At 39.5% G+C, this 26,817-nt stretch overlaps 3 protein-coding genes across 3 annotated transcripts; all 3 read right to left on the reverse strand.

Annotated features, from left to right (window-relative positions):
• Nucleotides 1-769: 769 nt before the first annotated feature.
• si:dkey-32e6.6 (extracellular matrix protein 2) lies at nucleotides 770-12,958 on the reverse strand. Its single transcript, XM_042004366.1, has 9 exons — nucleotides 12,830-12,958; nucleotides 12,461-12,670; nucleotides 12,105-12,351; nucleotides 11,771-11,886; nucleotides 10,494-10,626; nucleotides 10,253-10,410; nucleotides 9,832-9,971; nucleotides 3,220-3,546; nucleotides 770-3,022 (listed from the first exon to the last, which is right to left on the reverse strand). Exons 1-9 carry the CDS (start codon nucleotides 12,956-12,958, stop codon nucleotides 2,842-2,844), a joined length of 1,641 nt encoding a protein of 546 aa, XP_041860300.1. The 3' UTR covers nucleotides 770-2,841.
• A 2,536-nt stretch (nucleotides 12,959-15,494) lies between these two features.
• Nucleotides 15,495-22,319, reverse strand: tktb (transketolase b). Its single transcript, XM_042004491.1, has 14 exons — nucleotides 22,079-22,319; nucleotides 20,121-20,238; nucleotides 19,920-20,033; nucleotides 19,689-19,786; nucleotides 19,273-19,464; nucleotides 18,750-18,877; nucleotides 18,420-18,616; nucleotides 18,028-18,192; nucleotides 17,629-17,785; nucleotides 17,426-17,556; nucleotides 17,258-17,341; nucleotides 17,024-17,120; nucleotides 16,777-16,896; nucleotides 15,495-16,334 (listed from the first exon to the last, which is right to left on the reverse strand). Exons 1-14 carry the CDS (start codon nucleotides 22,183-22,185, stop codon nucleotides 16,162-16,164), a joined length of 1,881 nt encoding a protein of 626 aa, XP_041860425.1. The 5' UTR covers nucleotides 22,186-22,319; the 3' UTR covers nucleotides 15,495-16,161.
• A 94-nt stretch (nucleotides 22,320-22,413) lies between these two features.
• lrrc23 (leucine rich repeat containing 23) lies at nucleotides 22,414-26,493 on the reverse strand. Its single transcript, XM_042004520.1, has 8 exons — nucleotides 26,161-26,493; nucleotides 24,749-24,858; nucleotides 24,498-24,618; nucleotides 24,268-24,409; nucleotides 23,954-24,084; nucleotides 23,695-23,831; nucleotides 23,348-23,552; nucleotides 22,414-23,261 (listed from the first exon to the last, which is right to left on the reverse strand). The coding sequence occupies exons 1-8, from the start codon at nucleotides 26,245-26,247 to the stop codon at nucleotides 23,229-23,231; spliced, it is 966 nt and encodes a 321-aa protein (XP_041860454.1). The 5' UTR covers nucleotides 26,248-26,493; the 3' UTR covers nucleotides 22,414-23,228.
• Between the last annotated feature and the right edge of the window lie 324 nt (nucleotides 26,494-26,817).

Here is a 26,817-nt window from a genome sequence, read left to right on the forward strand (position 1 = left end):
TGTTGGTCTGTAGCTGGAGGGCTTGGCATCCAAATTAAACTCTTTTGCCCCATACAACTAACGTGTCTCTAGAGATTAGCACACCCACTTGCTTTCTGTTGCGTAGGTGCTGCCATGAAGTGAGTGTACTGTTGACTGAAGCAGAGGGTAGACAATAAAATAAATGTTATTTTTCTGATTTATGATGGGATTTTGTTCCATCAAAGCCTAATGGTGTTAGCTTTTGAGGATGAATACATGAGGGCGGATGAGTGGTTGCCTCCTCTACACTCTGCTGTAAGCACATTCTTAATGACCCTGAATAGTTGACCCTTAACACTGGAACTCAGTCAAATCGAAGGAACTTTTGTCACTTTTGCACCCTCCAGCCATTCTCTACCTCCTCACACCATATAATCTGTTTCTTTTTGATGATCATGAGTCAAGCAGAGAATTCTTTAGCTGCTTTACTCTGTGTGCAGCAGGAGGTTTTTAGTTTATCAGCCACCGGCAACTTCTAATTCAATAACAAACACAGGAAGCTCAGTAGATAGTACACAAGAGAAGAAAAGCTTGACACCACTCTACGGTCAACCACTTACCAACGAGATCTGGCTTGAGGTTGACGCAATGTAAAACATCTGTTGCGCATTAAGAGATGTCAGTTTGACAGTTTAGCCATGTCACACATATTATGATGGATGGCACAGAGGTGGCAAGCCTGTCAGATTAAAAATAAAATCCACCTTCTGGTAGCTGTGGAGAGTTGTTTAAGGATTAAGAGCTAAGCCAGCCATCTGTGTAGAAACTACAAAGATGGGAGCGTTTAAATAGAGAATTGATGCAGCTTTTAATTGTTTTTGTGCAAAGCTTTGGTTCAGACTGTAATGTTAAGGAACTGCAGTATAAATGTGAATGTGTAGTTTCTTAGACAGTAATGTGCTATTTACAAAATGACTGTACAATTATGGAGGCTGCACCGCATGCACAGGGCTAAGAGCAGAAAGCTAACATGTGATTACATGCCTAAGCACAGACAGTGAGAAGTGTGAATGTGTGTACGTGTCTGTTGATACAGTACAATAAAATATTTAACAACAATATGTGTGATGTGTTCTTTTAACATAGTCCACATCGGCATCTCCTTTCCAATAGCCAAGCTTCACCCTCTGTCCCTCATATTAAGTTTGTAAGTCAAACGTCTGCAGGAGACCTTCTGTTCTTCATTTAGAGCTGCAGGAAAACTGCTCTCTGTTGAAACCTTAAACCTCCGGCCAACTCCTTTTCACAGCAAATGCACCATCTATAAATTACAACTTTACTCAATGAACATGGCTCAACATTTTGTTATTTTATTGTATCCTTTACTGTAAGTGATAAACAGTGAAATGTGTTGTCTTTCTACAAGTGGATTTACAATTTAATAAGAGTTTTCCATCTTTTTATTATGAATGCTCAAACTGCATCAGTGGTCAAGAAACATTGAGTTAGATCTATCTTTCCAGAGTGAAACACTGTATTATCATGTAAGACCCAATGTAAAGCAGTGGATATAATTAAACTGTTCATATATTTAGTTCACATTCCTTATTCATTTTTCCCCATAGCATGCCATTGCTGAGACAAATGCACCCACTCATATCTCACTACCATTTTTAAAGCATGTTTGAATCAGCTGAGATGATTACTATCTAAAGGCTCCAAAGCGGTGCATTGTGAGAGGTTGATATATAAAAGAGGCAAAGAGAACATTTAGATCTTTAGATCAAGAGTGCTGGTGGTTTCTTTTTCTAAATGGAAAGAGATCAGAATGTTCTCTAGCTGTCTGTCCTACCCACTTTGTCTTCCTTCTGTTTCAAATCTTCTTCCTTTTCTGTCTTCTGGCCACATCTCATTGGACTCAGCTAGATATGAGCTGCTTTCCCTTTTATTTTTTAACCATCAGCTTAGAGACTTCCTATGAACAATGGCTCAATTGTGTCCTAAAACCCAGTGTGTTGTTCTTCTCGTAGTTTTTCTCTACTCTGACATGTTCCTCACCTTTTTCTCATTTCCCCCACTCTTTGGCCAAATACTATAATTGGCTTCTCTGCTCTTCAAACCCATACAAACTTGCACCCCAATTACTCAACACAATCCCGCCATGACTGACGTCTACTCTGCATGTTTAGAGACCCTGACTGAGGCCCCCTTCACAGTCAGAGTGACCCTATGCATGCTTACTGAGTAGCTGGTTGTGGATGTTTATGTTGGAGCCCTGGTGATGGGGGACCATTGTGATGTTTAATGATCCCTTTAGCTTCATACTGTGTCACTAGAAATTTATTCACTTTTTATGGATGCCTTAGACTAAATTTGATGACTCATCTGTATCCATGTCCCACCCTGACTTTATTTATACCTGATTAAAGGCTCTCCCTGTAAGCTCTGCTAGTATTTTAGATTTAGACTGGAGACAGAAATGAATCCTTTTCGGTTGTAAAAGTCACAAAGGATCACAAATTTAAGTGGAAAGACAGATTTAAACCTGTGTTTCGAGCAGATTCAGATTCTGTAATTTACTATCCTTACACATTTTAAGAAGTATTTTCCTTTAGTTTTGTGTGGATTCTATATTTTCTCTTTTGCATGCCAAAATGTTCCAGCCATTTCCCTATTCAAGGCTTTAAAAGAAAACAGGAGAAATTGGTTTAGAGATGAAATGACTTACCAAGCTACATGGTAATGTTATTTTTCCAGAAAACTATATTTAATTAATGAGTTATTCCAAGATGCACTAATGAGAAAAAAGAAACAAAACTGTGGCTGTATGTCATGTCAATTCACTCATGTTCAGTGGATAGGATGTGTGTGTGTGTCAGTTTATATATGTCTGTCCTGTTTCTCTAACTGTGGATAGAGGACCAGTCCCTGGGTGTCAGAGACACAGAAAAAGGCATTTGGGGAAATCTTTTCCACTTCCAGGAGGTTATTTTCCAGGTGGACTGAAGCCAAAGTGGAGCCAGGATTACGAGGGTGACACACGCCCCACTTCCTCACCATCCTGAAACCACAACATACATACAATTAAATTTAAAAAGGGTGAATTTGTCCTCAGAAAAAATAAATACATATGAGTTGTGAAATCCTCATATGCAGTTTATATTTGCAAAAGATATTAAATGTGACACCTCCTGAGGAAGCTACACCAGCAGAAATGGAAAACATTAAAATGAAATTACATTTTAAAAGTAGCCTTACCTGATCCGATTGTTGTCCAATCTCAGCACCTGCAAGTTCTTAAACTGTCTGACACATCCAGGAACCTCTTCCAGGTAGTTGTTGTCCAAGAACAGCTCACTCAGTGACCGGTAAGTTCCAACAAAAGAAAATTGTTCCACGCCCTCGTTGCCCAATGCATTGTGGGATAGATGTAGGGACTGGAGGCCGGGTCTCAGGTGACGGAACGTGAAGGCAGGAATGTGTCTGATGTTGTTGTGGTGGAGGCTGAGTTGACGGAGAGGGCGAGGCAGATTCATTGGCACAGAGGTGAACTTGTTGTGGGACAGATCCAAAGTTTCCAGGGACCTGAGAAGAAAAAAAAAGAGAAAAAAAAAAAACAGACGTCAGTCTGAGTCATATTACTCTATTCTCAAATTAGAAATAAATGGTCTTAGCCATGCAGATGGGAAATTAAATGCTGCTTTATTGGAAAATCAGTCAGTCGGTCTCCCTGATCCAGACGGACATGATTCAACAGCAATTTGATGGATTATCATGAAATTTCTCACAGATGTTCGTTATCCCCAAAGATGTGGGACAAACTATATTGCATAACTTTTAAAACAGTCATGTAATCCTACACAGTTCTCAAGGCTTAATAAAACAACAGATGCCCAAAACTTTTCACGGCAGATCTCACATTTTATAGTTACTGGACTCCAAAATAGCGCCTCTGGGGTGGCAATACTTTATAATTAGGAGCACCCAGAAAGAAAATAGTAGACCCTGGTGGTCACAATGTGTGAAAGAAGAGAGTTTGAGTGGAGTTATTGACAGACAAGGCATATGAAAAGGTTAGATTTGCAGGAAAACGGAATGAATGGCTGTAGAGATAGGATAAGATACAGCTCAGGAGCTGGAAAATCACTAAACAGCTGTGGTGAGTTTACAACACAGTTCACAGCAAGAAAGGAAATTCACATTCTGCTCTTCACTGACCATGCTAAGCAAACACTCAGGTGGCTAACAAATGACCATACAGTCAAGTAAAAGAGGACCAATGTGGAGAAGGATACTGAGGGGTTATGAAGACTGGAGATATTCGAAGCAAAATACTTCCTGAAATAAACCAAAAAAATTTTTATTTCTTGAAATTACATGCAGCAGAATACATGTAATCATAAAAATCCATAAAATCTCTGATTACTTCCGATCATTTGTGGGTAAAACAGTAAGGTTGAATTAAACATTGGGCTCTCCTCAATCTGTTGTAAGTCCAGTGGTGGACATTCCTATTTGCTTAACAAAAGTGCAATAAAACATCACAGTAAAATCATAAATGTTTTACGGACAGTTAAAACTCAAGGGGGGAGAGAGCACAACAGATTTAACTCAAAACATACAAGCACACATGCCAACAAACATTAGAAACACCTTTCCTTTAACCTCCAAACACATTGTTGCAGTTTAAAATGAAGTTTAAATGGGTTTCCGCTTGAAAATGAAACCCTGAAATATATCACCCGCTTTGTGTCTCTACACCAGTTCAGACCAGTTGTGTGCAGCTGATTTGTATTCTAAAACTTTGCCAAACTCAGCAGCAGTCCGCCACTGCTTAGAGCTCCACATGGTATTAATGAGCAGAGGGACACACAGTACTCTCTTCTTAAAGTCCTCCACTCTCCGCTTTCCCGCTCACAAATGCACATTAGTGTGTGTGCAGCATGATGTGAAGCAGAAACACTATTGTACACTGACAAATAAACTTGCTGACAGATGCAGAGGTGCAGCAAGACGACTTTCATAATCTTCACTCTCAAATATATAAGCTGTACATTCAAACAAAGCAACCCCACATATTTACAGTCTGTCTGCAAGACTAATACGCAGTATTACTTCATTTAAAAAAATGTTAATCAAGCGGTAAGTAGCAAGCCACATGTTTTTGTGGCCTCAACTATGGCTGCCCATGGTTTCATGCAAAGTGGTGTAATCTAGCTGATGTTCTGTATGTCCTGAAGAGTAGAGACACAATTACAATGCTGACAAATACACACATTTCCATCTGTGCCACACCCACCATGCCAGCAGTAGACATGCTGGTTGAGAAACCTTGGCATCTAAAGCAGGATAGGTAAGCCAGGCAGAGCAGCTGTGCCAAGAGTCAGTAAGAAAGACCAAGCCTGGGCTTAAAAGTGAAGTGATGGATGAATGAAGGCAGGACATGACTTCAGATTTATTAAAGCAGCATGTGCACTTCAGTGTGTGCTGCATACGTTAAAGTGGACTAATATCTGGGAACCTTTTGTGCCATTTGTCATATGTGCTGAAAACAGACTGAAGCATATTTGACTTCATTTACAGTGAGTTTTTTTTAACAATTTACCACAGATGTGCTTTGTGTGCTGACTGTGAGTATTTTTGTTCATGCTGCCATCACAAATGGGCTTCTAACCATAAAGGAAATCTTTAAATTTGAAAAGAAGATTATTTCAATTAAATCGAGTGGATCTGATTTGGCATCAGTATATTGTAGCAGACTTGGAGTGATTGTGTGCAATGATGTGTTCATTACTGCTTGTTTTCCTGTTTATGTAAGCTTATTACATAAACACAAAACCAATTTTTGCTAGGCCAAAGACAAAAAAAGAGCCTTGGTTTTCAACCCAGGCTTGTAATCAGGCTGAGACACATCACAGCACAACACACTGACATCTTTGGCATTACGATCACCGAAACATGAAGTTAATTTGAGCTAACAAAACAGTGACAAATCTACAAAGATCTCCCACAAAAGCCTGCTTTCCAACACAATTAATAATAGCTAAGTGGACAAAAACAATAGCATCTGATCCACTAAAACTGCCACCAGACTGAACACCAAAATAGATAAAAATGATGTATAACTTTAGCAGTTTTTTTAATACTGTTAGTGTAGTGGCACTGGGTATTTTTAAGTACATGACCTATTTACAAGGCTGTTATGTTAAGAAGTAGAACATGCAGAAATAGAAAGAAAAAAACATTAACATTACTATTATTTTCATGCTAAAAATGTTTGGCAGCATTAAGTAAAAACAGCACATTATCCATGAAATCTTGTCTTGTCGGGCATATGGGAGAATGGGTGTTTATGTAACCTTAATGGGTGGAAGCAATTAAAAACATCCTCTAGGTTTTCATGTGGAGTGTTGAGTCAGATCTGTTGGAGGGCAGCAGAGATGTGCACCGCTGAGCTTTGATTGACTAAGGAGGAAATAGATATGGAGGTAAAGACATTAATTGAAGCTGGCATGTTCATAAAGAACCAGGAGATGAACAGACAGGTGTGTGCCTGTGACTGTGATTACAGATTTTGTTCAGCTGTCTGTTTAAAGGTGTAGTCTGCTTGTTTTGCAACTGAGGGGAATCAGCTAAAGCGGAGGTTTTTGTATGCTACTGCACGATTAGGTTCAAAAATGAACATACCTGGATAAACACAAAAAATCAGACTCTACTGATAGCAGGGGCAGAAAAAGTATTAAGACCTCTTACCTAAATAGATGTAGCAATACTGTAGGAAAATAACTGTTTCAAGAAAAATCATTGCATTCAAAATGTGATTTAAAACTTATGGTGGTGAAGCTTATAACAAAATCAATGTAATATATCATTAAAACAGTTTCTGTTGGTATCTAAACCCCTAAAATAACATGTTATTGTAAAAATAACTTGTATTTTTATTCCGTTTGCTATAGATCTGCATATTGTCTATGGCAGATGTCATGTTGCCACCATTTTTACAACGGTGTCTCTGAATGGACAAACAACTCTGTGTGAAATGAAAACCCTCTGAGTTTGACTGTCAGCTTTGTCTCATAGGTGTTGGAGCACCATTTAGGATAAGCAACACCTAAAAAGGCAAATAGAAGCAGACAGTACACATGTACAGTTTGTATGCAGTTACCTGAAGTGCAGCCATCGCTGCACCTGACGCCACTGAATCCACTCACAATTAAAAATATGTTTATGTGTGGAAGAATTTTGGACACTGATGGCCACCGTCCATTCACAACTGCGAATTTGAAGTCACTGCCACGCTCATTTTTACCACTAGATGTCACTAATTCTTACATATGGTATTTTTAAGCTAAAATATGTAAGAAAAATACTGTTATTTAAACATAGTGTCTGACTACTGGGTGTAGACTAACTGTATTTAAGTTTTTAACAACATATACAAAGCAAGTCAATATAAATACCATACATGATAAATGCACTTTCACAATAATTTTAAGGACATCTACAGAACAATAGAGTCAGCCCCAATAATCATATAAATGGATGATTTTTTTTTAGATTGAGCAAAAGTTAAAGATTTGAGTTCTCAGATAAAGAAGCTAGACAATAATTAGCTTGTTAGAGCGATGGCTTGTTCTCAGCCATCACCAGGAAAGACAAAGTCAAGCAAAGTTTAAAGGGTTCTAAAAACTCTGACAACTTTGTCCCAACAAATACTTTTCATCAGCGCCTCAAAGCAGCTGATTAGCGCTCTAAAAAGTAACCTAATGATCAACATGTTGATAAACTCTTAAGAAGTGATGCACAGCAAAACCTGCATAAAAGCAACTAATGGATGATGCATTCAAAGGAAATCTTTAGGTTAAACCAACCACGACCCAACTGATGAAGAATGAATCATTTTGGCTGCAGTGAGCAACGTTTTTTCTGGCTAAAATAAGGACGCAGAATTTGATAAACAGAAAACCTCCCTTACTGTTAACTATAGGGGTGAATAAGTCATGTCCAGGGTTTATGTTGTGGCAATAGAGGCACTTCACTGGTATGAAAGAACAATGAATTCAAACGAATCGCAGTAAATTCTAAAAGCAAACATCTATTTTTAAAAAAGGCTGAAGATGGAAAGACAATGGTTTCTACACAAACATGCTCAAAAATCCACTTTGTATTGGTTTAAGTGGTGCAAGCTGAAAGCTGAAAATATAAGGACAGACGTCCCGGAAAAACAACCCAAAAATCTTATAGAACTGGAGGATTTTTGCAGGAAATTCTCCTAAACAAAATCTAAAAAAAAAAAAAAAAAAGCAAGGGCTGGCTCCAAAAACAAGAAAAACAAAAATCATTAACAAGCTGTGACATATGCCATAGGGAGTGTTTCTAATGATTGGCCAGGCAGGAGGCCCAAACTTTTGCTTCAGGCTCTTCTACTTATTTGTTATTTAAAACCTTTAAATGACATAAATTAAAAAGTATCCTTCTTTCTTTAAATATTAAAGAAATATGCCAGCTTTAGCTTTATGTCTTGTGGAAATCCAGTCATCATTTCTTTGCATATTTATAATAAAACTTTTGTCTGCCACAATAAACAGCATTAAGAAGGCAGCAGTTTGCCAGGTCTGCCTGGGATAGATCCCAGATCCAAGCTCCAGTCCCCAGCTCCCTGTTAGCTCCAGTATCAGCCAGCTGTAACCACTGCAGGAGGCAACAATAACACGGACTCCGTTGCAGGGGCCAAGGTACTCCACTAACTAGATCCAGCACATGGCATTAAGAAATGTACTTTTCATTTTGTTTCTCACTCTTTATCTGCTTCAATCTGCAGGATGCAAATACTTCTGCAACAGTGGACCAACAAGCATTTGCTAGTTTAAGTCTGCACAATAAAAGAAAATACTAACAAGGGGAAAATTCTTACTTTATGCAACTCTTACTACTGAATCTGGTGTCTATGCTGAGTTGAAGGAAGCTTTTAAAACAGAGGACCAGCTAATAAGCCAGCAGTGACAGTGGGATACTATTTACTACTAATGAGGTCAAATGCCAAGCATCAAATATCATTGGAGTCAGAAGTCAAATGAAGACTCTGGAGAGCCTTTTTAAATGGTTTTCAGTGAACCGTCATGTCTGAGAGTTTTTTTGTTTTCCATCTATGATTACAAGATCTGAAAATTTCTTCTGTCAAATTTCTTCTGATTATACCCTCTCAAACTTTATAACTTTGTCCTCTATGTAGCTCACACAAAGTCCCCACAGCTGCCTTTCCAGCACTCCCTCTTTTACATTCTCTCTTCCTCAGTTTTCCCAGAAGCTCCCACTGTGGTTCACAAGGATCCCAGGGAGCAAAGTAAAACCCACCGGAATTCACTATATTTAAACACACAAACACACAGACACAGGCACAAAGTTGCCCTCAAGCTTTCAATCACACGCCTGCTCGTCTAAGTACACAAAGTCAGCTGTCATAACTTGTGTGATATACACATAGCCTGTGTATGTCTGTGTTTGAGAGAGTGAGGAGAAGAAAAGATAAATAAATGTTTTTGTTAAAAAGACTTACTTAAACCAATGATGGACATGGAACAAAGAGAAAATCATCCCCATCCTCAGATAATGATGGGAAGAAATGTAAATTATTGCTGCTCTGTTTGAAAACCTTTTTCATGTCAATGAGAATGTGCTATTTCAAAATGAAAATGCTTCAGGCACAAACTGAGGTTTCCAAGCAAGAGTAGACTGCCCTCTTGTGGCTGATTTAGGAACTGCATAAAATTGGATGGATGGATGGATGGATGGATGGATGGATGGATGGATGGATGGATGGATGGATGGATGGATGGATGGATGGATGGATGGATGGATGGATGGACATACTTCAGACGGGTCCAGGCACGGGTAGCAATGCCTTGCTCATGTATGTAGTTGTGACTCAGGTCCAGCATTCTCAAATGAATGGAGAGCTTCAGTGCCTCCTCCGTCACCTCTTCAACCAGATTTTGACTCATTTTGAGAACCTTTAAGTTAAAAAGACACATGGGACATCAGTTGTAAATTTACATAACGCTCATCTGTTTTTGAAGATTTTACTTCCAAACAGAGATTCAGGTAGGTAGCATTACTATAAACTGAAAAGGGGAGACTTACTTTTTTTTTTTCTCAGTCAGTAATGCAAAATCATTTACTTGTCCACCTCTGCATAAAGTTACACTCCCTCCTGATATCTGATATCACCCTGATGGCAGCAGATCTAAGCTACTTTTGATAATTCTCTCAACAGGATGCAACAACAGCACACCTGAAGAGAGCGAGGAAGACCCAGCGGGAGGAAACGGAATCGGTTGTTTTCCAGCTGCAGCTCTACAAGCATCCGCAGTGGTCTGAAAGCAGAAGGTGACACACTGCCTTCATGAAGGATGTTCTCCTCCAGCCCCAGACTGAGTAGATTTACCAGACCTAAAAGGTAATGATAAATATCATCATCTTCACACAGGACTTTTGTTTTGTGTTTCTTTCATTTGCACAGACACACGCTGTACCTTTGAAGCAGTGAGGTGTGAGTCCACTAAGCTTGTTCCTGTTAATCTTGAGTTCCTCCAGAGAAGGTGGTAATGCTGGGATCTTAGTGAGCTGGTTATTATCTAGATACAGTTTTCTCAAAGAAGTTGAGTTCTGCATGAAACAAAGAAAAAAAAGTGTTTAATGGGCCATGATGTTAAAACTAAATAAACAGACACTTGTCTTAGAGCCCTTGAGTTTACAGAAATTCATCAAATGAAAGCTTTTCCATTCTGTGCATCTCCTCCATGTCATTTACCGTGCTGTATTTTTAGTAAAGCCACTCTGAGTGGCTTGTTAGTGAGAGCTGCTGTGGTGGTTGTTGTGAATAAAAGTACTGGATGGGATCTTTGCAGTGTCCCTCCAGCCAGTCCATCAGTCCTCTGTCATTATGTGGATGTGAGCTGAAAATGAAGGAAAAAATATTTCTCCAAAAATAATTTCCTTTTATTCATCACATCCCTGGGTGCAGCTGTTTTCCAACAGGTTTGTCCAGCCAATATCGTGACAGAATATCAGTGGTAATGAATAATGATTGGTCAGAGAGCGGTGGCTGCCTGGGTGTGGTCGGGATCATAGTTTGGCCTGTGATCATTCAGAGGTTATACCAGAGGTTATTCTTAGAAGGGATCTGTTAATGCAGTTTCAGCACTCTATAATAATCAGATCTGCTTTTTTTATTTTAAAAGATGCAAAGTGGCTCATAAAACTCACTCATTCACATTTAGTAAGCTGCAGATGCTCCGTGGTTGTAGAAGTGGTTCACACATGAATCTGTGATGCATAGTTTATTATTTTATACAGTTTTAGTTTGGGTTTTTATTGTTGAAGCTTTAAACTTACCAGCTGTCAGTAAAATTTAACTTTGAGCCTAATGATGAACTTACACATAAATCAGTGTGAGGCAACAGTATCAGCATCTTTATGTTTTAATAATTTAAAATGCCTTTCTTTTTCCTTGGATGATCAGAGCAGCAAGCCTAATTAACATCAAATTTCTGGATCAGGTCAAAAAACAGACATTTGTGTTGGTTTTGTCTTTTCCTTTGGCTCTCCTAATAATCTGGTTTGATTTTTTTCTTTTTCTGAAGGTGAAAGGGGAGCAGCATGTTTAAGGAATCATAGGTCACACATCCATCATGAGCATTAACAGAGAAAAGAAATCTACAGTTGTAACTGCTACTGGCTGCAGGTACAGCCAGCCGAACTGGAACAGCAGGTCGGCAGCGACCTGTCTGAGAAAAGCAGCGTTACTCACTAACAGAAGGTTTTGGCTGAATGACTCATCATCTAGTTTGTTCTGGCTCAGGTCCAACGTGTCCAGGTATGGCAGGCCAAGGATTGTTTGTGGAGAAAGGATTCTGATGTTGTTCTCTTTAGAGATAAATCACATGGAATAATGTGTCATATGAATACATAGACATGAGTGTTATAAGACTCATCTGTTCTACAAATTTTGTGTCATTTGGGGCGGGGGGGTCAGGTTGTAGGTTAAGCTTGATAATTAATTAAATCTTCTGTAGCTTTATACTTAGTATTAGGCACAGACATGCTTGCTTTTATTTTTTAATGACAACATCTTTGATACACACCTGCCATATCCAGCCTTGTGATCTCCGGGTTCTGGAAGACCGGCAGGAGGGTCAGGCCGATGCCTCTGCAGCTGATTTCTCTGTCAGCAGTCTGACACTCAGCAGGAGGCTCTGAAATAGAGGAGTCTGTTTCTGTTTGATTGCTGGGAAGCTCAGTTGCCTCCTCCTCTTCTTCTTCCTCCTCCTCCTCCTCTTCCTCTTCTTCCTCCTCCTCCTCTTCTTCTTCCTCCTCCTCTTCTTCTTCTTCCTAACACATAGAACAATAAAAGCTCAGACAGCAGAAAATGGCTCTATTAACTACAATGGTGGTCAATGTTAATTCAATAACAGATTTAATTGTACAAAATAACTAAAACCTCATCATCATCATCATCATCATCATCATCATCATCCTCATCCTCATCCTCATCTTCCTCATCATCATCTTCTTCCTCGTGTGTTTTTCCATGATCCAGCAGCTTTTTCTTGTCTGCATGAAGTTCCTTCAGTGTAGCCATGAGAGTGCTGCTCGCCATTTCTTCTTTTCCACGCCTTTTCCAGCCCATCAGTGGCTTCCCCAAACCTGCCTACAATGAGCAGCAGGAAAGCAGAGACAGGATTAACCAAAGGGCTGAAAAAACACAACCAAACAGACCCAAACAAGACCTGAATGTGCCAGAAATTATGCTCAATCACGTTGAATTTCTTTTTCAGCACATTAAATTTCAGTGTTTGTCTGATCTTACTATTCTATATGCAGTGGCTTCCACTGTAGCTGCATGTTTTCTCCTGTTCCAGGCATTTCTCCTTTCTCGACCTGCCCCCACCTCTTTAAACTCATCTTTTGTCTGTTCCATCTTTTTTCCTACGACCATTTGGGACTGCTCATTTTCATTCTCTTCTTCACAAAGACAGCAAAGGCAAAGCATAACAGACAAGAAGAAACAAACTGTAAGATTTTCATTCTTGTACAAGAGCTAGCAAACAGAAAAACACTGAAAGCTTACCAGTAAAATGCATATCAAGCAACTGTCCTGTGCCAATCCCTAAAGACTGAATGGTGACTGCTCCTATTTCAGGTGTCTCAGAAGAGATTTCCAGAATTGCATTTGCATCATGCAACGAGTTGATGCTTTGCCCCGATGAAATTGCACCACTCAGACAAATAATCACAATCCATAATTTCCTCTGCATTTGTATTGTTGGATGCTTACTCATCTCAAGCTATTTCTACTGGACAGAGAAGTCCAAAACTTTTACCAGAGAATGTTACAGCTGAAGCAAAAAAAAAGAAGCAAATCCTCAGTGAAGAGATGGTCATGCCAAAGGAAGGAACCTTTTAGAGGAGCAATTCAATTAATAATTTATATGTCCTGAAAACCCTCGTTTTAGGGATTATTAACACTAAGAGCAAAGAATGTAATTTTCTGCTGTTAATATAAAGTAATGCATCAACTCTCTGCACATGCCCCAACTCAAAATGAAAGCTGAAATGAAGAGAGCGACAGGATGGAGGGAATATCTAGGAGGTGGAGAGGTAAAAAAATAAACTCTCACAGTGCTAATATAGGCCTTCAATCATCATACCGTGAAATACACAGACACACCCCACCCCTCCTTGTCTCCTCTCCCTGTCATAACCGTCTGCTAAAACTAGGTAGGAAGACTTATTTTTTTCTGAGGATGGTGACACACTAAGAGAAAAGGAAAAAAACTAAGTGGAGGAAAGTAACTTTCATACACCAGTGGACATTATCGTGTTATCTGAAACATTTTTAATCCAGTCTCACCTTTGTGTTTGGACTGCACTGTATCAGAAGTGTACAGTGATTTTGGATTTCATCAAACAAGGGACAGGGTTGATAGACAGTTCAGGTCAGAGACAACCTTGTTTGGCTAAGCTCCACTAGCATCTACTTATGAAAACAAACATGAACTCTGAGGAGTGAACAATGGGGCCATATTTACATTCTGTTCTGTACATACATACTGTTCATGAACTGTGGAGTGTGTGCATCCTCACACTCACCCTTAGCGCCATAGCTGAGTGGAGCCAAGATGGGATTTTCACTGTGGGGTGAAACTTGCGGAAACTTACCCTCAACCACCCAGACGTACATTAAATCTGTCCAAAGGTGCCTAGGTAGCTTCTCCTATTTTATATCTGTGGATCATATCAATGAATCACACTAAATGTGGGGGCTATAAGAAGAGTTAGAATTGTTCTGAACCTGAAGATTAGCTGTTTAGATGGAGACAACAAGAATCCAGACATATTCCAAATGGCACAGTGGACAACTTAACACTAAACACTCAAACCCTGACGTGTTATTCCAAGATAAACAATGATGTGTCCAAAGATGATTCATTTAAATCTTGACAGGAACATGCAGTAAACCACAGACCACATTCAACACCTTCCTTAACCTCAGTCTGACAGCTCCCAAAATAAACTATTTTTGAGCACAAGTAATGATGTTGAGTTCAAGGCTTCCCCACAGATACACACCTCAACCGCTTTGCTGACACTCTACATGTGATCATCTCCTTCCTGTGAAGGATCACTTCTCAGGTACTGTAACTCTTCTTTTGCATGATATTGCATTCAAACATCTCTGAGCATCATGGAGACTTGCATATAATGTAATCCAAGACTGTCAGCATATTATAGACAAATCTTCCATTAAAAAAAGTTTTAAAAATTATTCAAATTCAACTATGTGCCCATTTGTGAAGGAAAAAATATCCATATTTTGTGGTTGGCACCTGCCATCCAGACAGTGTTTGAACCCCACAAGGGCACAACCCTTAAGGCTACTTTAATTTGACCTTTTAATTGGCAGTAGACTGCCTACCCACCTTCAGATGCAAGCCCCTTTGGGGGGAAATCTCTGCTGTAGAATAGAATAGGAAAAAAAATATGTATTTGAGGAGTTTGTCAGGATTCAGCCATCATGTCTGAGCTTGGTTGAGCATAAAGTGCATTCTTCACATTAAAAGGATTTTTTATTACTTGCACCCCCAGGTGGGTTGTTATACTTTTTTTATCATCCTATTTAATGTCTTTTTGTTGATTTTATGGTTTATTACACTGATCTCAGCAATGTGGGACACTTCTGGAGCAGGTCTAGACATGCATGTGTTTACACATTATACATAAGCAGGCAAGTGTGTATTGACAGTCATCTTTTGAGAGCAAATAAACTCCAGGTGAATGATTATTTTGACCTTTTAATTGGTGATAGATGATGCCAGGTTAAATAGAACTACAAATCATCCTCTTAGAACCATCAGTGTGCAGTTTGAAAAAAGGTGTCACTGGAAAATAAATCTGGTGACATCGATGAGCAAATGCTTGCAAATTAAATACCACAAACATATAAATAAAATAAATAAACACAAAAGAACCAGTAGTATTCAGCAGGTTATTTTAATTTAGCACATCACAGCAACAACAGGATGACAGCGGTGACCTTAAAAGCCAGTAACATTGTGCCACCTGCAGGAACCGGAATCGTTGTGGAAGGATCAAACATTTTATGTCTAGTCCAACTTCACTCTATGGGTGGAGAAAAACTGAGTTCTAGTGCAGCTCAAGCTTTAAAGATCGTGCCTAGAAAACTAGGAGAGTGATCTAGTCTGTCACATGAATAAGACGTAACAGCAGTTTGAAAAAGAAAGAATACCAAATGGGGAAAACTGTTGCTAGAAATGTTTTAGAGGAATGATGGTGCAAATATAAGAAGCCATGGCCTGACAGTTAAAAATCAATAATCAAACTGTCAGTGTTTACAGTATTAAGTGACTTAGTTGATGCCTAAAACGAGACGAAACAGCTTTAAACAGAAATGGCCCTATCAGAGGTGGACAACGGCCCCAGCTGGAGAGGAGGATGCAAGGAGCAACAAGGGGTCCAAAAGTTACAAGCTCTGTCCACCCCACTCATCCACCTCTTTATGTGTAAGTAATACAGGGTTAGTAAACTGCAAATTCAAAGCCACAATGTGACAGAGGCTAATGGGTCTTGAGACTTCAGCAGGCAGTTAGTTGTGACAGCACAAAAGATTAAATGTGGTCCTTAGTTTGCGAAGGTCTGGCGGACGGCGTTGGCAATGTGCTTGGCACTAATGCCAAAGAGGTCCAGGAGCTCCTGAGGTTGTCCACTGCGGGGAACACCTGACACTGCCAGCCGGGTTACGACAATTCCAGGTTCCTTTCCCACTGCCGACAGCACTGCCTCACCAAGACCACCTGGACAGAGACCACGGACCATCAGAAAATGAGAAGTGTCAATGCAGGCAATTTTCCCAAAAATAGACAACCATTTAAAAAAAAACAAAACAAAACACAAATACATGACACCAGCTTACACGAACTTCTTCAAACCCTTGCTTGCATGTCTTTAAAAAGAAAAAGCGCCTTCCTTATTATAAAGATAATTATGCTCCACATCTAGCAGCCAACTTAACCAGGTAACAGTGGCTGGCGTCTACTCAGCCGCAGTCCAGTCAGTGAGTGGCAAAATGAAAAATAAGCAGCACAACAGCAGAAGAGGAAAATTCAAATGGATAGACATGAAGTACATGGCAAAGTACTGAAGAACAAAATCTTTGTACAATATTCATTATTTAAAAAAAAAAAAAAAAAAAAAAAAAAAAAAAAAAGGGGGGGGGGGGGGGGGGGGGGAGCCTACCCTCCTTGTAGTGGTCCTCCACTGTGATGATCTGCCCTCCAGTGGCTCTGGCACTGGCCAGAATGGTCTCTGCATCCAGGGGCTTGATGGTGAATGGATCAATCACACGGATGTTTTTCCCTGTGCGAGTTCACAGATTTACTAGATTGTACTGGCTAACTGAGCATTCAGACTCCACTCCTTACACAGGGGACATTAAGACTCACTATTGTGTACATCTGTCAGCTAGAGGGCAGTGTGATGTTACCTTCTTTTTTCAACATGTCAGCAGCAGCAAGGGCTTCATGCAAAGTAATACCAGCTCCAACCACAGTCACCTGATCATTGTCAGACTTGCGTACCACCTAGAGAATACAGAAATTCATATGGTAAACAAATTTGGGGTGGTCTTTTATTTATTCATTTATTAAATATGGCTAAGTTACAAATTCAGCATAAGGACTGTTTTATAAAGAAAAGCAACCATAATTCTAGACATCACCTTGGCTACTCCCACTTCAAACTTCTCATCTGGAGAGTAGATTACAGCACTCTCCGGTCTACTGGTACGGATGAAACAGATTCCCTGAAAATAGAAAGTAGTGCATGACCGCATGCATTATTTTAAAGACATTCAAGTACAAATGCCATCACGAGGTGGGCTACCAACCTTTGTGTTAGCCGCTAGTTCAATAGATCTCTCTGCTGACACTGCGTCGCTAGGGTAAAACACTGTACATGTTGGTATGGCACGAAACATGGCCAAGTCCTCAAGGGCCATCTGGGATGGACCATCCTCACCTGAAGGCAGAATATGTGCCATCAAGAACAGGGTGAAACAGCAAAGTAATAGTACCTCAGTTACATGCTTACCAATGGAGACTCCACAATGAGACCCTACCAAGTTGACATTTGACTGGGAGATGGCTCCCATTCGAATCTGATCATACGCTCTAGAGAAAAATGCAGCAAATGTACTGGCAAATGCAACAGTGCGGTCACGGGTGGCACAGCCAATGGCCACTCCGACCTGTAAATGTAGGCAAATACAGTTCAGTGGGTGAGTGTAAACGACAGATGAGAATAAGCAAAGATCTACGTTGTGAAGCTCAGGTGACAGGCAGGACAGAGTCCAAGATTATCACCAGGTGCATGAATGAACAGTAACAGATTAGACCAAATGGAGAAGAGAATGAAGAGTGTAAAGCCAAGTTGGCTCAAAAACAGTTATGAAAGACAAGCTTGGACAAACTAAATCCAGATGTTATTTACCATGTTCTGTTCAGCGATGAAACACTCGATGTAGCGTTCGGGGAAGGCCTTCTTGAAGGTTTCTGAGAAAGTTGAATTTTTGGTATCTCCATCAAGGGCCACCACTCTCTGGCTTGCTTTACCCAGTTTGGACAGTGCTATACCATATGCTTTCCTCGTTGCCATCTCAAAATGGGAAAGGGGAGAGAAAAAAAAAAAAAAAAAAAAAAAAAGGGGGGAGGGGGAGAAAGGACAAATCAATACAAAACTTTGAGGGCTCAACAGTTATCTTGAAGACTGGTATCACATTGATAGGGCAATCAAAAGAAATTATACCAATGCCCCAATATATTGGGACCTTCACACATTTCCAGAAAAACCAAAACACACACATAAAAAAAAACTTAATGTACCTTATCCCCCTTGTTGTAAGCTGGGGGTGTAGGCAGGGAGATTGGGCTGAGGTCTGCTGGTGCTGTATCATCATTGGGCAGTTCAGGGCACAGAGTCTTGTTGGGGACCTGGACCTGAGACTGCAAGTCATTCAGGATGTCGTCCAACTTGTCCTTGGGGATGGGCTTCCCATGCCAATTATCCTGATTCTCAATATCTATAACCAAAGGGTGATTAAGTATTATATCAGTCGATGACAGTTCTTGAATGTTTACATAAAAATAAATAAATAAATAAATAAATAAATAAATAAATAAATAAATAAATAAATAAGGTTTATGTCCACATACTCTTGAGTCCTTTCCCCTTAAATGTCTGGGCAACAATGCAGGTGGGTTTATCCTTGACCTGCTGAGCTTGCCAGAAAGCTTTGCACAGCTCCTCCACATCATGTCCATCCACAACATACGTGTTCCACCTACACAAAATTAACACACCAGTTTTTAAAAACAAATATTAACCCTCAGACAAGGCCGTTTTTCATCATCTGAACAAACATGTTAAAATCAAACTTTTTAACTCAGAGGGGGGCAAAGACTAAAGAGGTCAAGTGTCTGTGGTGAGGGTATCCACCACGTAATGCAGATTTGATGTATGTAAGCACAGATCGGCCCTCTATTCACCTCCACTACAACCTTGTTATTGATGACCTAAACCTGCACCAACACACTGAAAATATTAGCGGTAATATCTAAAATTTTGCATTTACAAAATGTTCCAGTGATTGATGAAAACCAATACAAACTTTTTTTTTTTTTTTTTTTATATTAAATAGGCTACATAAGTGAGATTGTACGTTAGTTTGTTACCGACCCAAAAGCTTCACAGCGCTTGCGGTAGGTCTCCATGTCGTGCTGCAGGGGCGCAGGTTCACTCTGACCGAGTCGATTCACATCCAGAATAGCAACCAGGTTGTCCAGCTTGTAATAGGAAGCAAAGGCCATGGCCTCCCACACTGACCCCTCTGAACACTCTCCATCACCAAGCATGCAGTACACACGATAGCTACAGTTTCAAAATAAGGCATTAAAAAAAATTAAAATAAATAAGTGTTAATTCCTATTGGTATCTAAAGCAAAAAAATTACAATTAGCAAACTTGTCAATTTGCAACAGACAGGGACACCATTGAGTTAGCCTTAGTGCCAAATACACTGCATTATTCCTGCAGACATGTCTTGGGTTTTAAGAGATTACAAGACATCAGAAATATTGCTAATTCCCACCAACCTGGATTTGTCAAAATGTTTGCCAGTATAGGCCATCCCGCAGGCAGCCCCAAGACCCTGTCCAAGAGATCCTGTAGCCACATCAACAAACTCCAGTTTCTGAGTTACAACAGGAGAGATAACACACACAAAAAAAAAAAAAAAAAAAAAAACCCATTATGTATACTTGAACAGATTATAATATTCATTCTCTCCAAAAGAAATAAACACCCAAGAGGGGTTCCAGACTTACTGGTGTGGGATGCCCCTCCAGGTCAGAATCAATCTTGCGCAGGTTAAGCAAATCAGACTCCTTCACAAAACCTGCCTCAGCCCAGGCAGCATACAGGACTGGTGCAGCATGGCCCTGGTGAGAGAAAAATAGTGTTTCGCATGTGTGCTGTGAGTGAACCATAAATACTTCATTTTATATAGCAGGGAGTGACACACTAACCTTTGAGAGAACAAAGCGGTCATTACACTGGTTACGAGGATCATCTGCCTTATAGCGCATGGTGTGAAAGAACAGTACAGACATCAACTCTGCTGCACTGCAGCATGATGTGGGATGGCTGAAGGGCAAAAATAACAGTGCATTAGTAACAGTCATCAGTAAAATGTTGTAGAATTAGTAAAACACATCATGCACATACATGCATGTGCTGTTGCATTCAGAACTTGAGTTTGGACTGAAAATGAGATCACCCATTTTCTACTTAATAAAAAAAAATTTAAAAAAAGACAACGCTTACTTTGACAGCAAAACATCTACATAAAAATTTGCCACTTGAGAGCATGGCAACTTGATACAAACTTCTAAAATGCTTGATAGTGATGTTTTGGAAGGTCAACTTTCTGGGATTAGAAATATCACTCACAATATATTGTTAATGTATCATACAACTACTTCAGGTTACCATAACTGAGTCTTCAGGGGTAAAAAAAAAAAAATATATATATATGCAAGCTTGTGAAACTGTTAGTTGCTGCATAGTGGTTAAAGTATTGTAACCAACTGTTTCAGAACTTCCACATTACCCAACAGAGCTCAACTTCCCTCTAGGGTTAAGTTACACCTGGTACCATTTAATCATGCTGTGTTGTACAGGTATTAAAAATGTATCTAACTGCAGTCACTGTTAAATTTCACTCAAATCTCAGTTGCCCGTTTACCACTTGTTCTTCTGTTGGGAGAGCGCCTGCTGAAAAATAAAGCAAGGTCAATTTAGAAAATGGATAATGAAGTATTAGTTTCTCAGGCATAATGTCTTGCATTAATCAGAATAAGGAAGAGGGGAAAAGAATGAACTAAAGACATCATCCTTTGTTGAAAGTGACAGATCATTTGAAAAGCTATTCCAGACAATCTCATTTCCTTGTCAGGGGACAAAGACAAAATTGCATAATGATGGACTTTAAGGTTACAATGAAAATATTGTCAAGCTGTGGGGTGGGGCAACACGTGATTTTATCTGTATTCCTCCCTCCACAGGGTTGTAGATCATTAGACAGATTGGCTTAAAAACCCATCTCCCCATACCACACTGCTACTACCACTTCCCAAATAAACATATTGGCGCGATAATACATGTGACTGCAGCTGATTGAGAACCATAACCGGAGCCATTTCCCATGCTGGAATATTACTCTGTTTTCAGTTTAGTTTTGTATGAACCGCCAGGCATTTACACGTGATTGAGAGGGGAAAAAACTCTACAAGAGAGCAAAGGGCAGACAGGAGAACTGATAAAGCTACAAGCTGTTCAGCTATTCCCGCTTGAACTTGCATCAACATATGAGGATAACTTCCTCGAGTGGAGATGAAAAGAAATTAATATGATTAAACGCTTCGGGGAACACAGCTAATAAAGATGACTACCAGCAAACGGTGTATTTCCCGTTGGCTATTTTTCTTTGGCTGTCACGCTTGACACACATCTCTGGCAGCAATTTTGTGTCTCTGCTGTATGTCGAGTCCAAGTGTTAAATTAACCACGAGTCTCATCCTATCATGACCATGTGATCGGCTAGCTAGTCAAAACGGGTCAGCAACTCCTATCTCAAGTAACCTTAAGGGTAACTTATACAAAGCATTAATCATTTATCGACGGACCTCGATTAATCAATCCACCTTCGACCTCCCCACTTATTAAAAAGCATTATAAACAACGACAAACTGTTGGCTAGTCTCAGTTATGATCGTAAGACTAGACAAACTCAGCTGACCAATAGCAGTCCGTCTGTTTAATTACTCGCTGCTAGCTCTAGCTAAGTTACAACGCGTGAACGTAATCTACGGCACGTGCAACCAGGCCCTGCAGGTAAAGTGTGCGTCAAATAACACGTTATTTCATTTATAAACATGTGATTCCCAATTCCCGCAGGAAATTTAAGAAACTTGGAATAACCTACCCAGAGTTGGACGCGCAGGTGGCCTTGATGGAGTTGATCCTTAGCTTGTTGGCGATGTCTTTCAGCCCCTGCACGGTCTTTTCGTCAGGTTTGTGGTAGCTAGTCATGGTTTCTGGAAATGATTAGAGTCGCGGCTGAAAAGATAATGTAGATTATTTCATCCAAACGACTACTTCCCGGTGTCGTAGGTTCAACGCTGAGACACGCCGTCGTTAGCTGCTGTACGACTGGAAGGAGGAGGGAAGCTAGGGGAGGGAGGTTTATGTGTACACGAACAGCCACTCCCACCCAATCAAATCACCGGAGGAACAGAAGTGGTAAAAGTTGTGCATGGGATGATGCTGCTTTCACAAACTCTTTTCAGTTTAACATAAAAGATGCACATCTTAGATTACTTCTCCTTTGAAGCTCTCTTCCATGAATCCGTAAAATACCAACAAAAAAGCGCGTGAGGTGGCATTTTCATCCACAAATGTTTTAAAGCTTTAACGTAATTAACAGAAAATTTGACTAAAATTTCTTCTACCATGTTGGCGAACTGATAAAAATATGTGCAGACTATTTCAAAAGGTGGGGAGTTCCACAATTACTGCATTCAGTCTTTCCAGTGAGGTGTGGATTTCATTTCCTGGTTGTGTAAGTAGAATGTTAGTTTGGTGTGTAAATGCCACAGACATCCTCGAAAACTACGACTAACCAGAATCAGTAGTATTATCTGATATGTGTGTGTTTATATATCTGAAAATATATAGATTTTCCTATAAACATTCATACTGTAACTGTCCCTTTAAACCTGCGGCTAGATGGGTGCCAACAAGGAAGTGGCGACAGATTTTGCTCTCTCATCCTTACTCAGTGAAAAAGACTACGTATGCCATGGCCACTGGCATTGTAACCTCACCTGATATTATGTATTTATACATTTCCATGGACTCAGAAATAATTAATTTTGCTTGAAATTTTATTGTTGGTTGTTTTAGTAAGACAAAACATTAACAAGGACATGGGTGATTATTTGTGCAAGAAATGGAATAGGGAACAAGTGATTAGCAATCAGAGTTGCAATCACAATAACTCAGTTATAAACAAAAGGCCTGCTTCTTCAAGAAAGTTAGTTGAACACTTCCCCATTCAACCATCTTTTGAAATCTTATGGCTCAGGTATTTCCTCTTCTGTAAGTTCCTGAAATGATATATACATCTGATTAAGCAAAGGTGATTTGTTTTTCTCACTATGCCACTGTGAAAAATAGATTTATTTTATTTTACTCTGATTGTCCTCTGGGCTTCAATGCTTTCCTCGAGGGAGACGGGCTCCTTGTCGAGTCGCTCCAGCTGTGGTATGAGGATTAGCACACTTAGCCGGTAGTCTAAAGTTTCTACCAGTGGGTTCTCAGAAAGCACCAGAATACGCAGAGTTTTTGACACAAGGCCAAGGCTTTGTAGGGCTTTTTCATCTGTGATTGCATTACCTCTAAAAGAGAGAGAGACAGAAAAATATGGTATAACAATTCAAATTCTACATATTATTTGTTTGTTTGTTTGTTTGTTTTTCAGTATGTACATTTGGGCAACACTACCAAGCCTCTGATTCATCTTTTAATTAAACTGACTACCTGACGTTGAGGTACTGAAGACATTTCATGTTGGGGCTGAGGCCATCCAGAGTTTCAAGCTGATTGTCTCTAAGGTGAAGGATGGTGAGGCGTTCTAACTTCTCCAAACCCTCGAGATGTTTGATTACATTTTGGGCCTCAAAAGAAATCAAGATTACTAACAAACATTTTGCACCTTGAGTGAATATATTGATATAAAGACTGATGCCATTAGATTAATTAATATAGTTATTTTAATTAAATCAAAATACTTTACTACCAGATATAAACGCTGCAGGTTTGGAAGGTTAATGCCATCAGTGGTCTCCAAGTGGTTTCCCCTCAATTCTAGAGTTACCAGATTTGCAAAATGTCCAGTCTGAAAACCATTCACTCGCTGAATACTGTTACCTGCAAGAGAGGTTTTAGCATGTCATGAAGGTTTTTATTTTAATTTTTTAAACTAAAATATACATTAAAGTTTAGATGTTTGATTATATTCTTACTGTAAACAATTGTAAATGAGTAAAATGCTCCTAAATATGAAACTGCTGAATATGTTTACTCTACAGGACATGAAATCAAATGAGAAACCTGTAAGATTGAGGCTCTCTAAAGAAGGCCCATCCAGGCCATTTAGGTCTTTTAACTGATTCACTGCCATACTCAACCACTGCAGGAAGATCAGCTCAGCAAAGGGTTGCCCTTTGAAGCATGACACAGCGTTACTGTCAACCTGCAAAAGAGTTGCAAGATTTACACCCAGTGAAAATCAACATTACTCACAGCTTTACAAATTTCCTTTAATAAATGGAGTTCATTACCTTCAGCCAAAGCAGCTGATTCAGAGATGCCAGAGGAGAAAGATCGGTAAGGTAGTTGTTGGATAGGTCCAGAAAACGTATGTGAATATAACTGCTGATTGCAGCTATGTCATTTAGTCCTCTGAGGAGTACAGTGGTGACAGAGAAAATGACCAGGACAAAATTGGTTTTTAGAAATCAAATAAAGAAATAAATAATGCCAGGAAAAAAAAAACTGATCTGTTGCTCTGCATGTATCTTCGTCTGCTTACCTTTTCTTTAGATCCAGTCTAACAAAAGCATGTCCTAGTCCATTTCCTGTCCGACACAGCAATGAAAGCCCCTCACTTATGGTTTCTTTGGTCAAATGGAAAGCTTGCATCTGTGGAGTACAAACAGAATATGTAAAGGATTTCAAATTCTCTATATTAGTGGTGCTTTGACCTCAGAGAGGAAATTAATATATTGTAGGACTAATGTCTGTGGATGATAAAAACTATATTACATTCAGTGGTTTGAAAGTTTATCCTGTGCACATGTGTAATACACAAGGCAGTAAGTTACTATTAAAGGTGCTGACTCGCTTGGATTTCAGTATATGGAAATTTTCTCTGGACAGGAGCAACCAACCCACTGACTATTGCCCAACTTTTTGACTTAGTCTGAACATGGTGTACATATTCACTGGAGCATTCAGTGGAGGTTTGGGAAATAGTTGTGCATACAATGTAAACTATGAATTACTGCAGTGAAATCAGCCTGTTGGTGTGAAGCATCAGATTTAAAAATGGACTGGATTGCAGCTTCTTTCTTTCCAACTTTTGTTTTATTATGGACATGTATTCAGCAGCATTGGTCTGTCTGTCTGTTAGCAACGTAAATTAAAAAAGTTATGGGCACATTTTGATTAAATTTTTTTAGAAAATCTAAGAAATGGAATAAGGAACCAGTAATTAGATTTTGGTTTCAACAAAATCTGTGACCCATCTCAATCTGTGACCGCAGGAGGTGGTAGTGTATGTTTCTCTGCATGTACCTCTTAGAAGACAAGTCTTCTAGAAGACTTGTCTTCTAAGAGAACTTTAAGTTCAAATTCATTATAATTCAGGTAAAGTCATGTCACACATTCTGGTGGCTATCAAAAATGGTGACAAACTTCACCCCTCTACTAGTCTGGACTCTTAACATATGTGACCTTCACATAGCCAGGATCACGGAGGTCACCGTTTTTGATAGCTTACAGAATGTGTGACTTGCAACCTGCATTGTAATGAATTCAGACTAATACAAGTGTTTTCAAGACCTCGCGATAGTAGATGCAGAGAAATGTACACTATCGCCCCCTGCGGTCACGGATTCTGGCGGGTCACAATTTTTGGTTTAACTGCCTGTATCTGGGATTTTTTTTAGACTCTTTTCCATGGGGAGATAGGGATGGTTTAGTCATTCGAGTTTCTACAATCATTGGGGAAGAAAAAAAAAATATAAAAATAAGTGTAATAAACCAAGGTTGTCTAAAAAACATGTATGAGTAACTGGTGACTTTTCAAACGTATAATTTTATTATCACCATTATTTTTCCCCTTTTCATAACCTTCCAGAGAACCCACTCACTGGCTGCTAAAATTAAACAAGCGCGTTGGCCAACTTGGCGTGCTCGCTGTTTACTATTTTCTCTCAATACCTTCTCGTCTTCCCCAACTTCTTTGATACGCGTTTCTTCCTCTCCTTCCACATCCGATAAGACTTCATCTTCGTATACGTCAGACATCCTGGTAAATTAGCCTTAAGTTTTGACTTATGCACAACTTTGAACTATTAGCTAGCTAACTCGTTACAGGCAGACCAGCGTTTAAACAAACTATTATACACGCACGCACAAAATAAACTACCAACAGGTCCAAATATAACCGAGTCAATTTTACGGTAACGTCAGTTAAGACGTTAAGAGTTCAGTGTTTATCATTCGACATAACTGCCATTCGTGTCCAATTGTCCTCGCAAGCTAGCCGAGACGTTCTGTTGTCGTTACCATGGCAACCACTACAGCCGCACTACTAAATGCAATTAAAATATTTTAGTCCCTTGAGGGATGGTTTTTGTTTGGTTGACTATTTATTGAAAACTGATTAGTAAATAATCACTATTCAGTCAAAGTATTAAAAGTTAAAGCCTTTGACTGAATACTGTTTCCTCACTGTGTCGTTTGGAGGGTGTAAAGAATAATTCATTGCATCAGCAACTTGTTTGTTGTTCTCCACCATCAGCTCCAGAGTTGAATTTGAGAACAGTTTAGGAACAAGACATGCTTTGCGACAGTAACATTTCTGCAGCTCAAGAT

This window comes from Melanotaenia boesemani, chromosome 13, assembly GCF_017639745.1.
Source record: "Melanotaenia boesemani isolate fMelBoe1 chromosome 13, fMelBoe1.pri, whole genome shotgun sequence".
Lineage (NCBI taxonomy): Eukaryota > Metazoa > Chordata > Actinopteri > Atheriniformes > Melanotaeniidae > Melanotaenia > Melanotaenia boesemani.

Coding starts and splice junctions, on each gene's coding strand:
- si:dkey-32e6.6 (XM_042004366.1), bottom strand. CDS start 12,958: ATGGTCGTAGGAAAAAAGATGGAACAGACAAAAGATGAGTTTAAAGAG. Junction 10,627..11,770: donor TCAGCCAAAACCTTCTGTTA/GTGAGTAACGCT, acceptor TGTTTCATGCAG/AACTCAACTTCTTTGAGAAA. Junction 10,411..10,493: donor CACACCTCACTGCTTCAAAG/GTACAGCGTGTG, acceptor ATTACCTTTTAG/GTCTGGTAAATCTACTCAGT.
- tktb (XM_042004491.1), bottom strand. CDS start 22,185: ATGACTAGCTACCACAAACCTGACGAAAAGACCGTGCAGGGGCTGAAA. Junction 20,239..22,078: donor ACCTGCGCGTCCAACTCTGG/GTAGGTTATTCC, acceptor TTTGCCCTTCAG/CCATCCCACATCATGCTGCA. Junction 18,878..19,272: donor AAGCGCTGTGAAGCTTTTGG/GTCGGTAACAAA, acceptor AATTTTGTGTAG/GTGGAACACGTATGTTGTGG.
- lrrc23 (XM_042004520.1), bottom strand. CDS start 26,247: ATGTCTGACGTATACGAAGATGAAGTCTTATCGGATGTGGAAGGAGAG. Junction 24,859..26,160: donor AAGTTGGGGAAGACGAGAAG/GTATTGAGAGAA, acceptor TGTACTCCACAG/ATGCAAGCTTTCCATTTGAC. Junction 24,085..24,267: donor AGAGAGCCTCAATCTTACAG/GTTTCTCATTTG, acceptor CCTCTCTTGCAG/GTAACAGTATTCAGCGAGTG.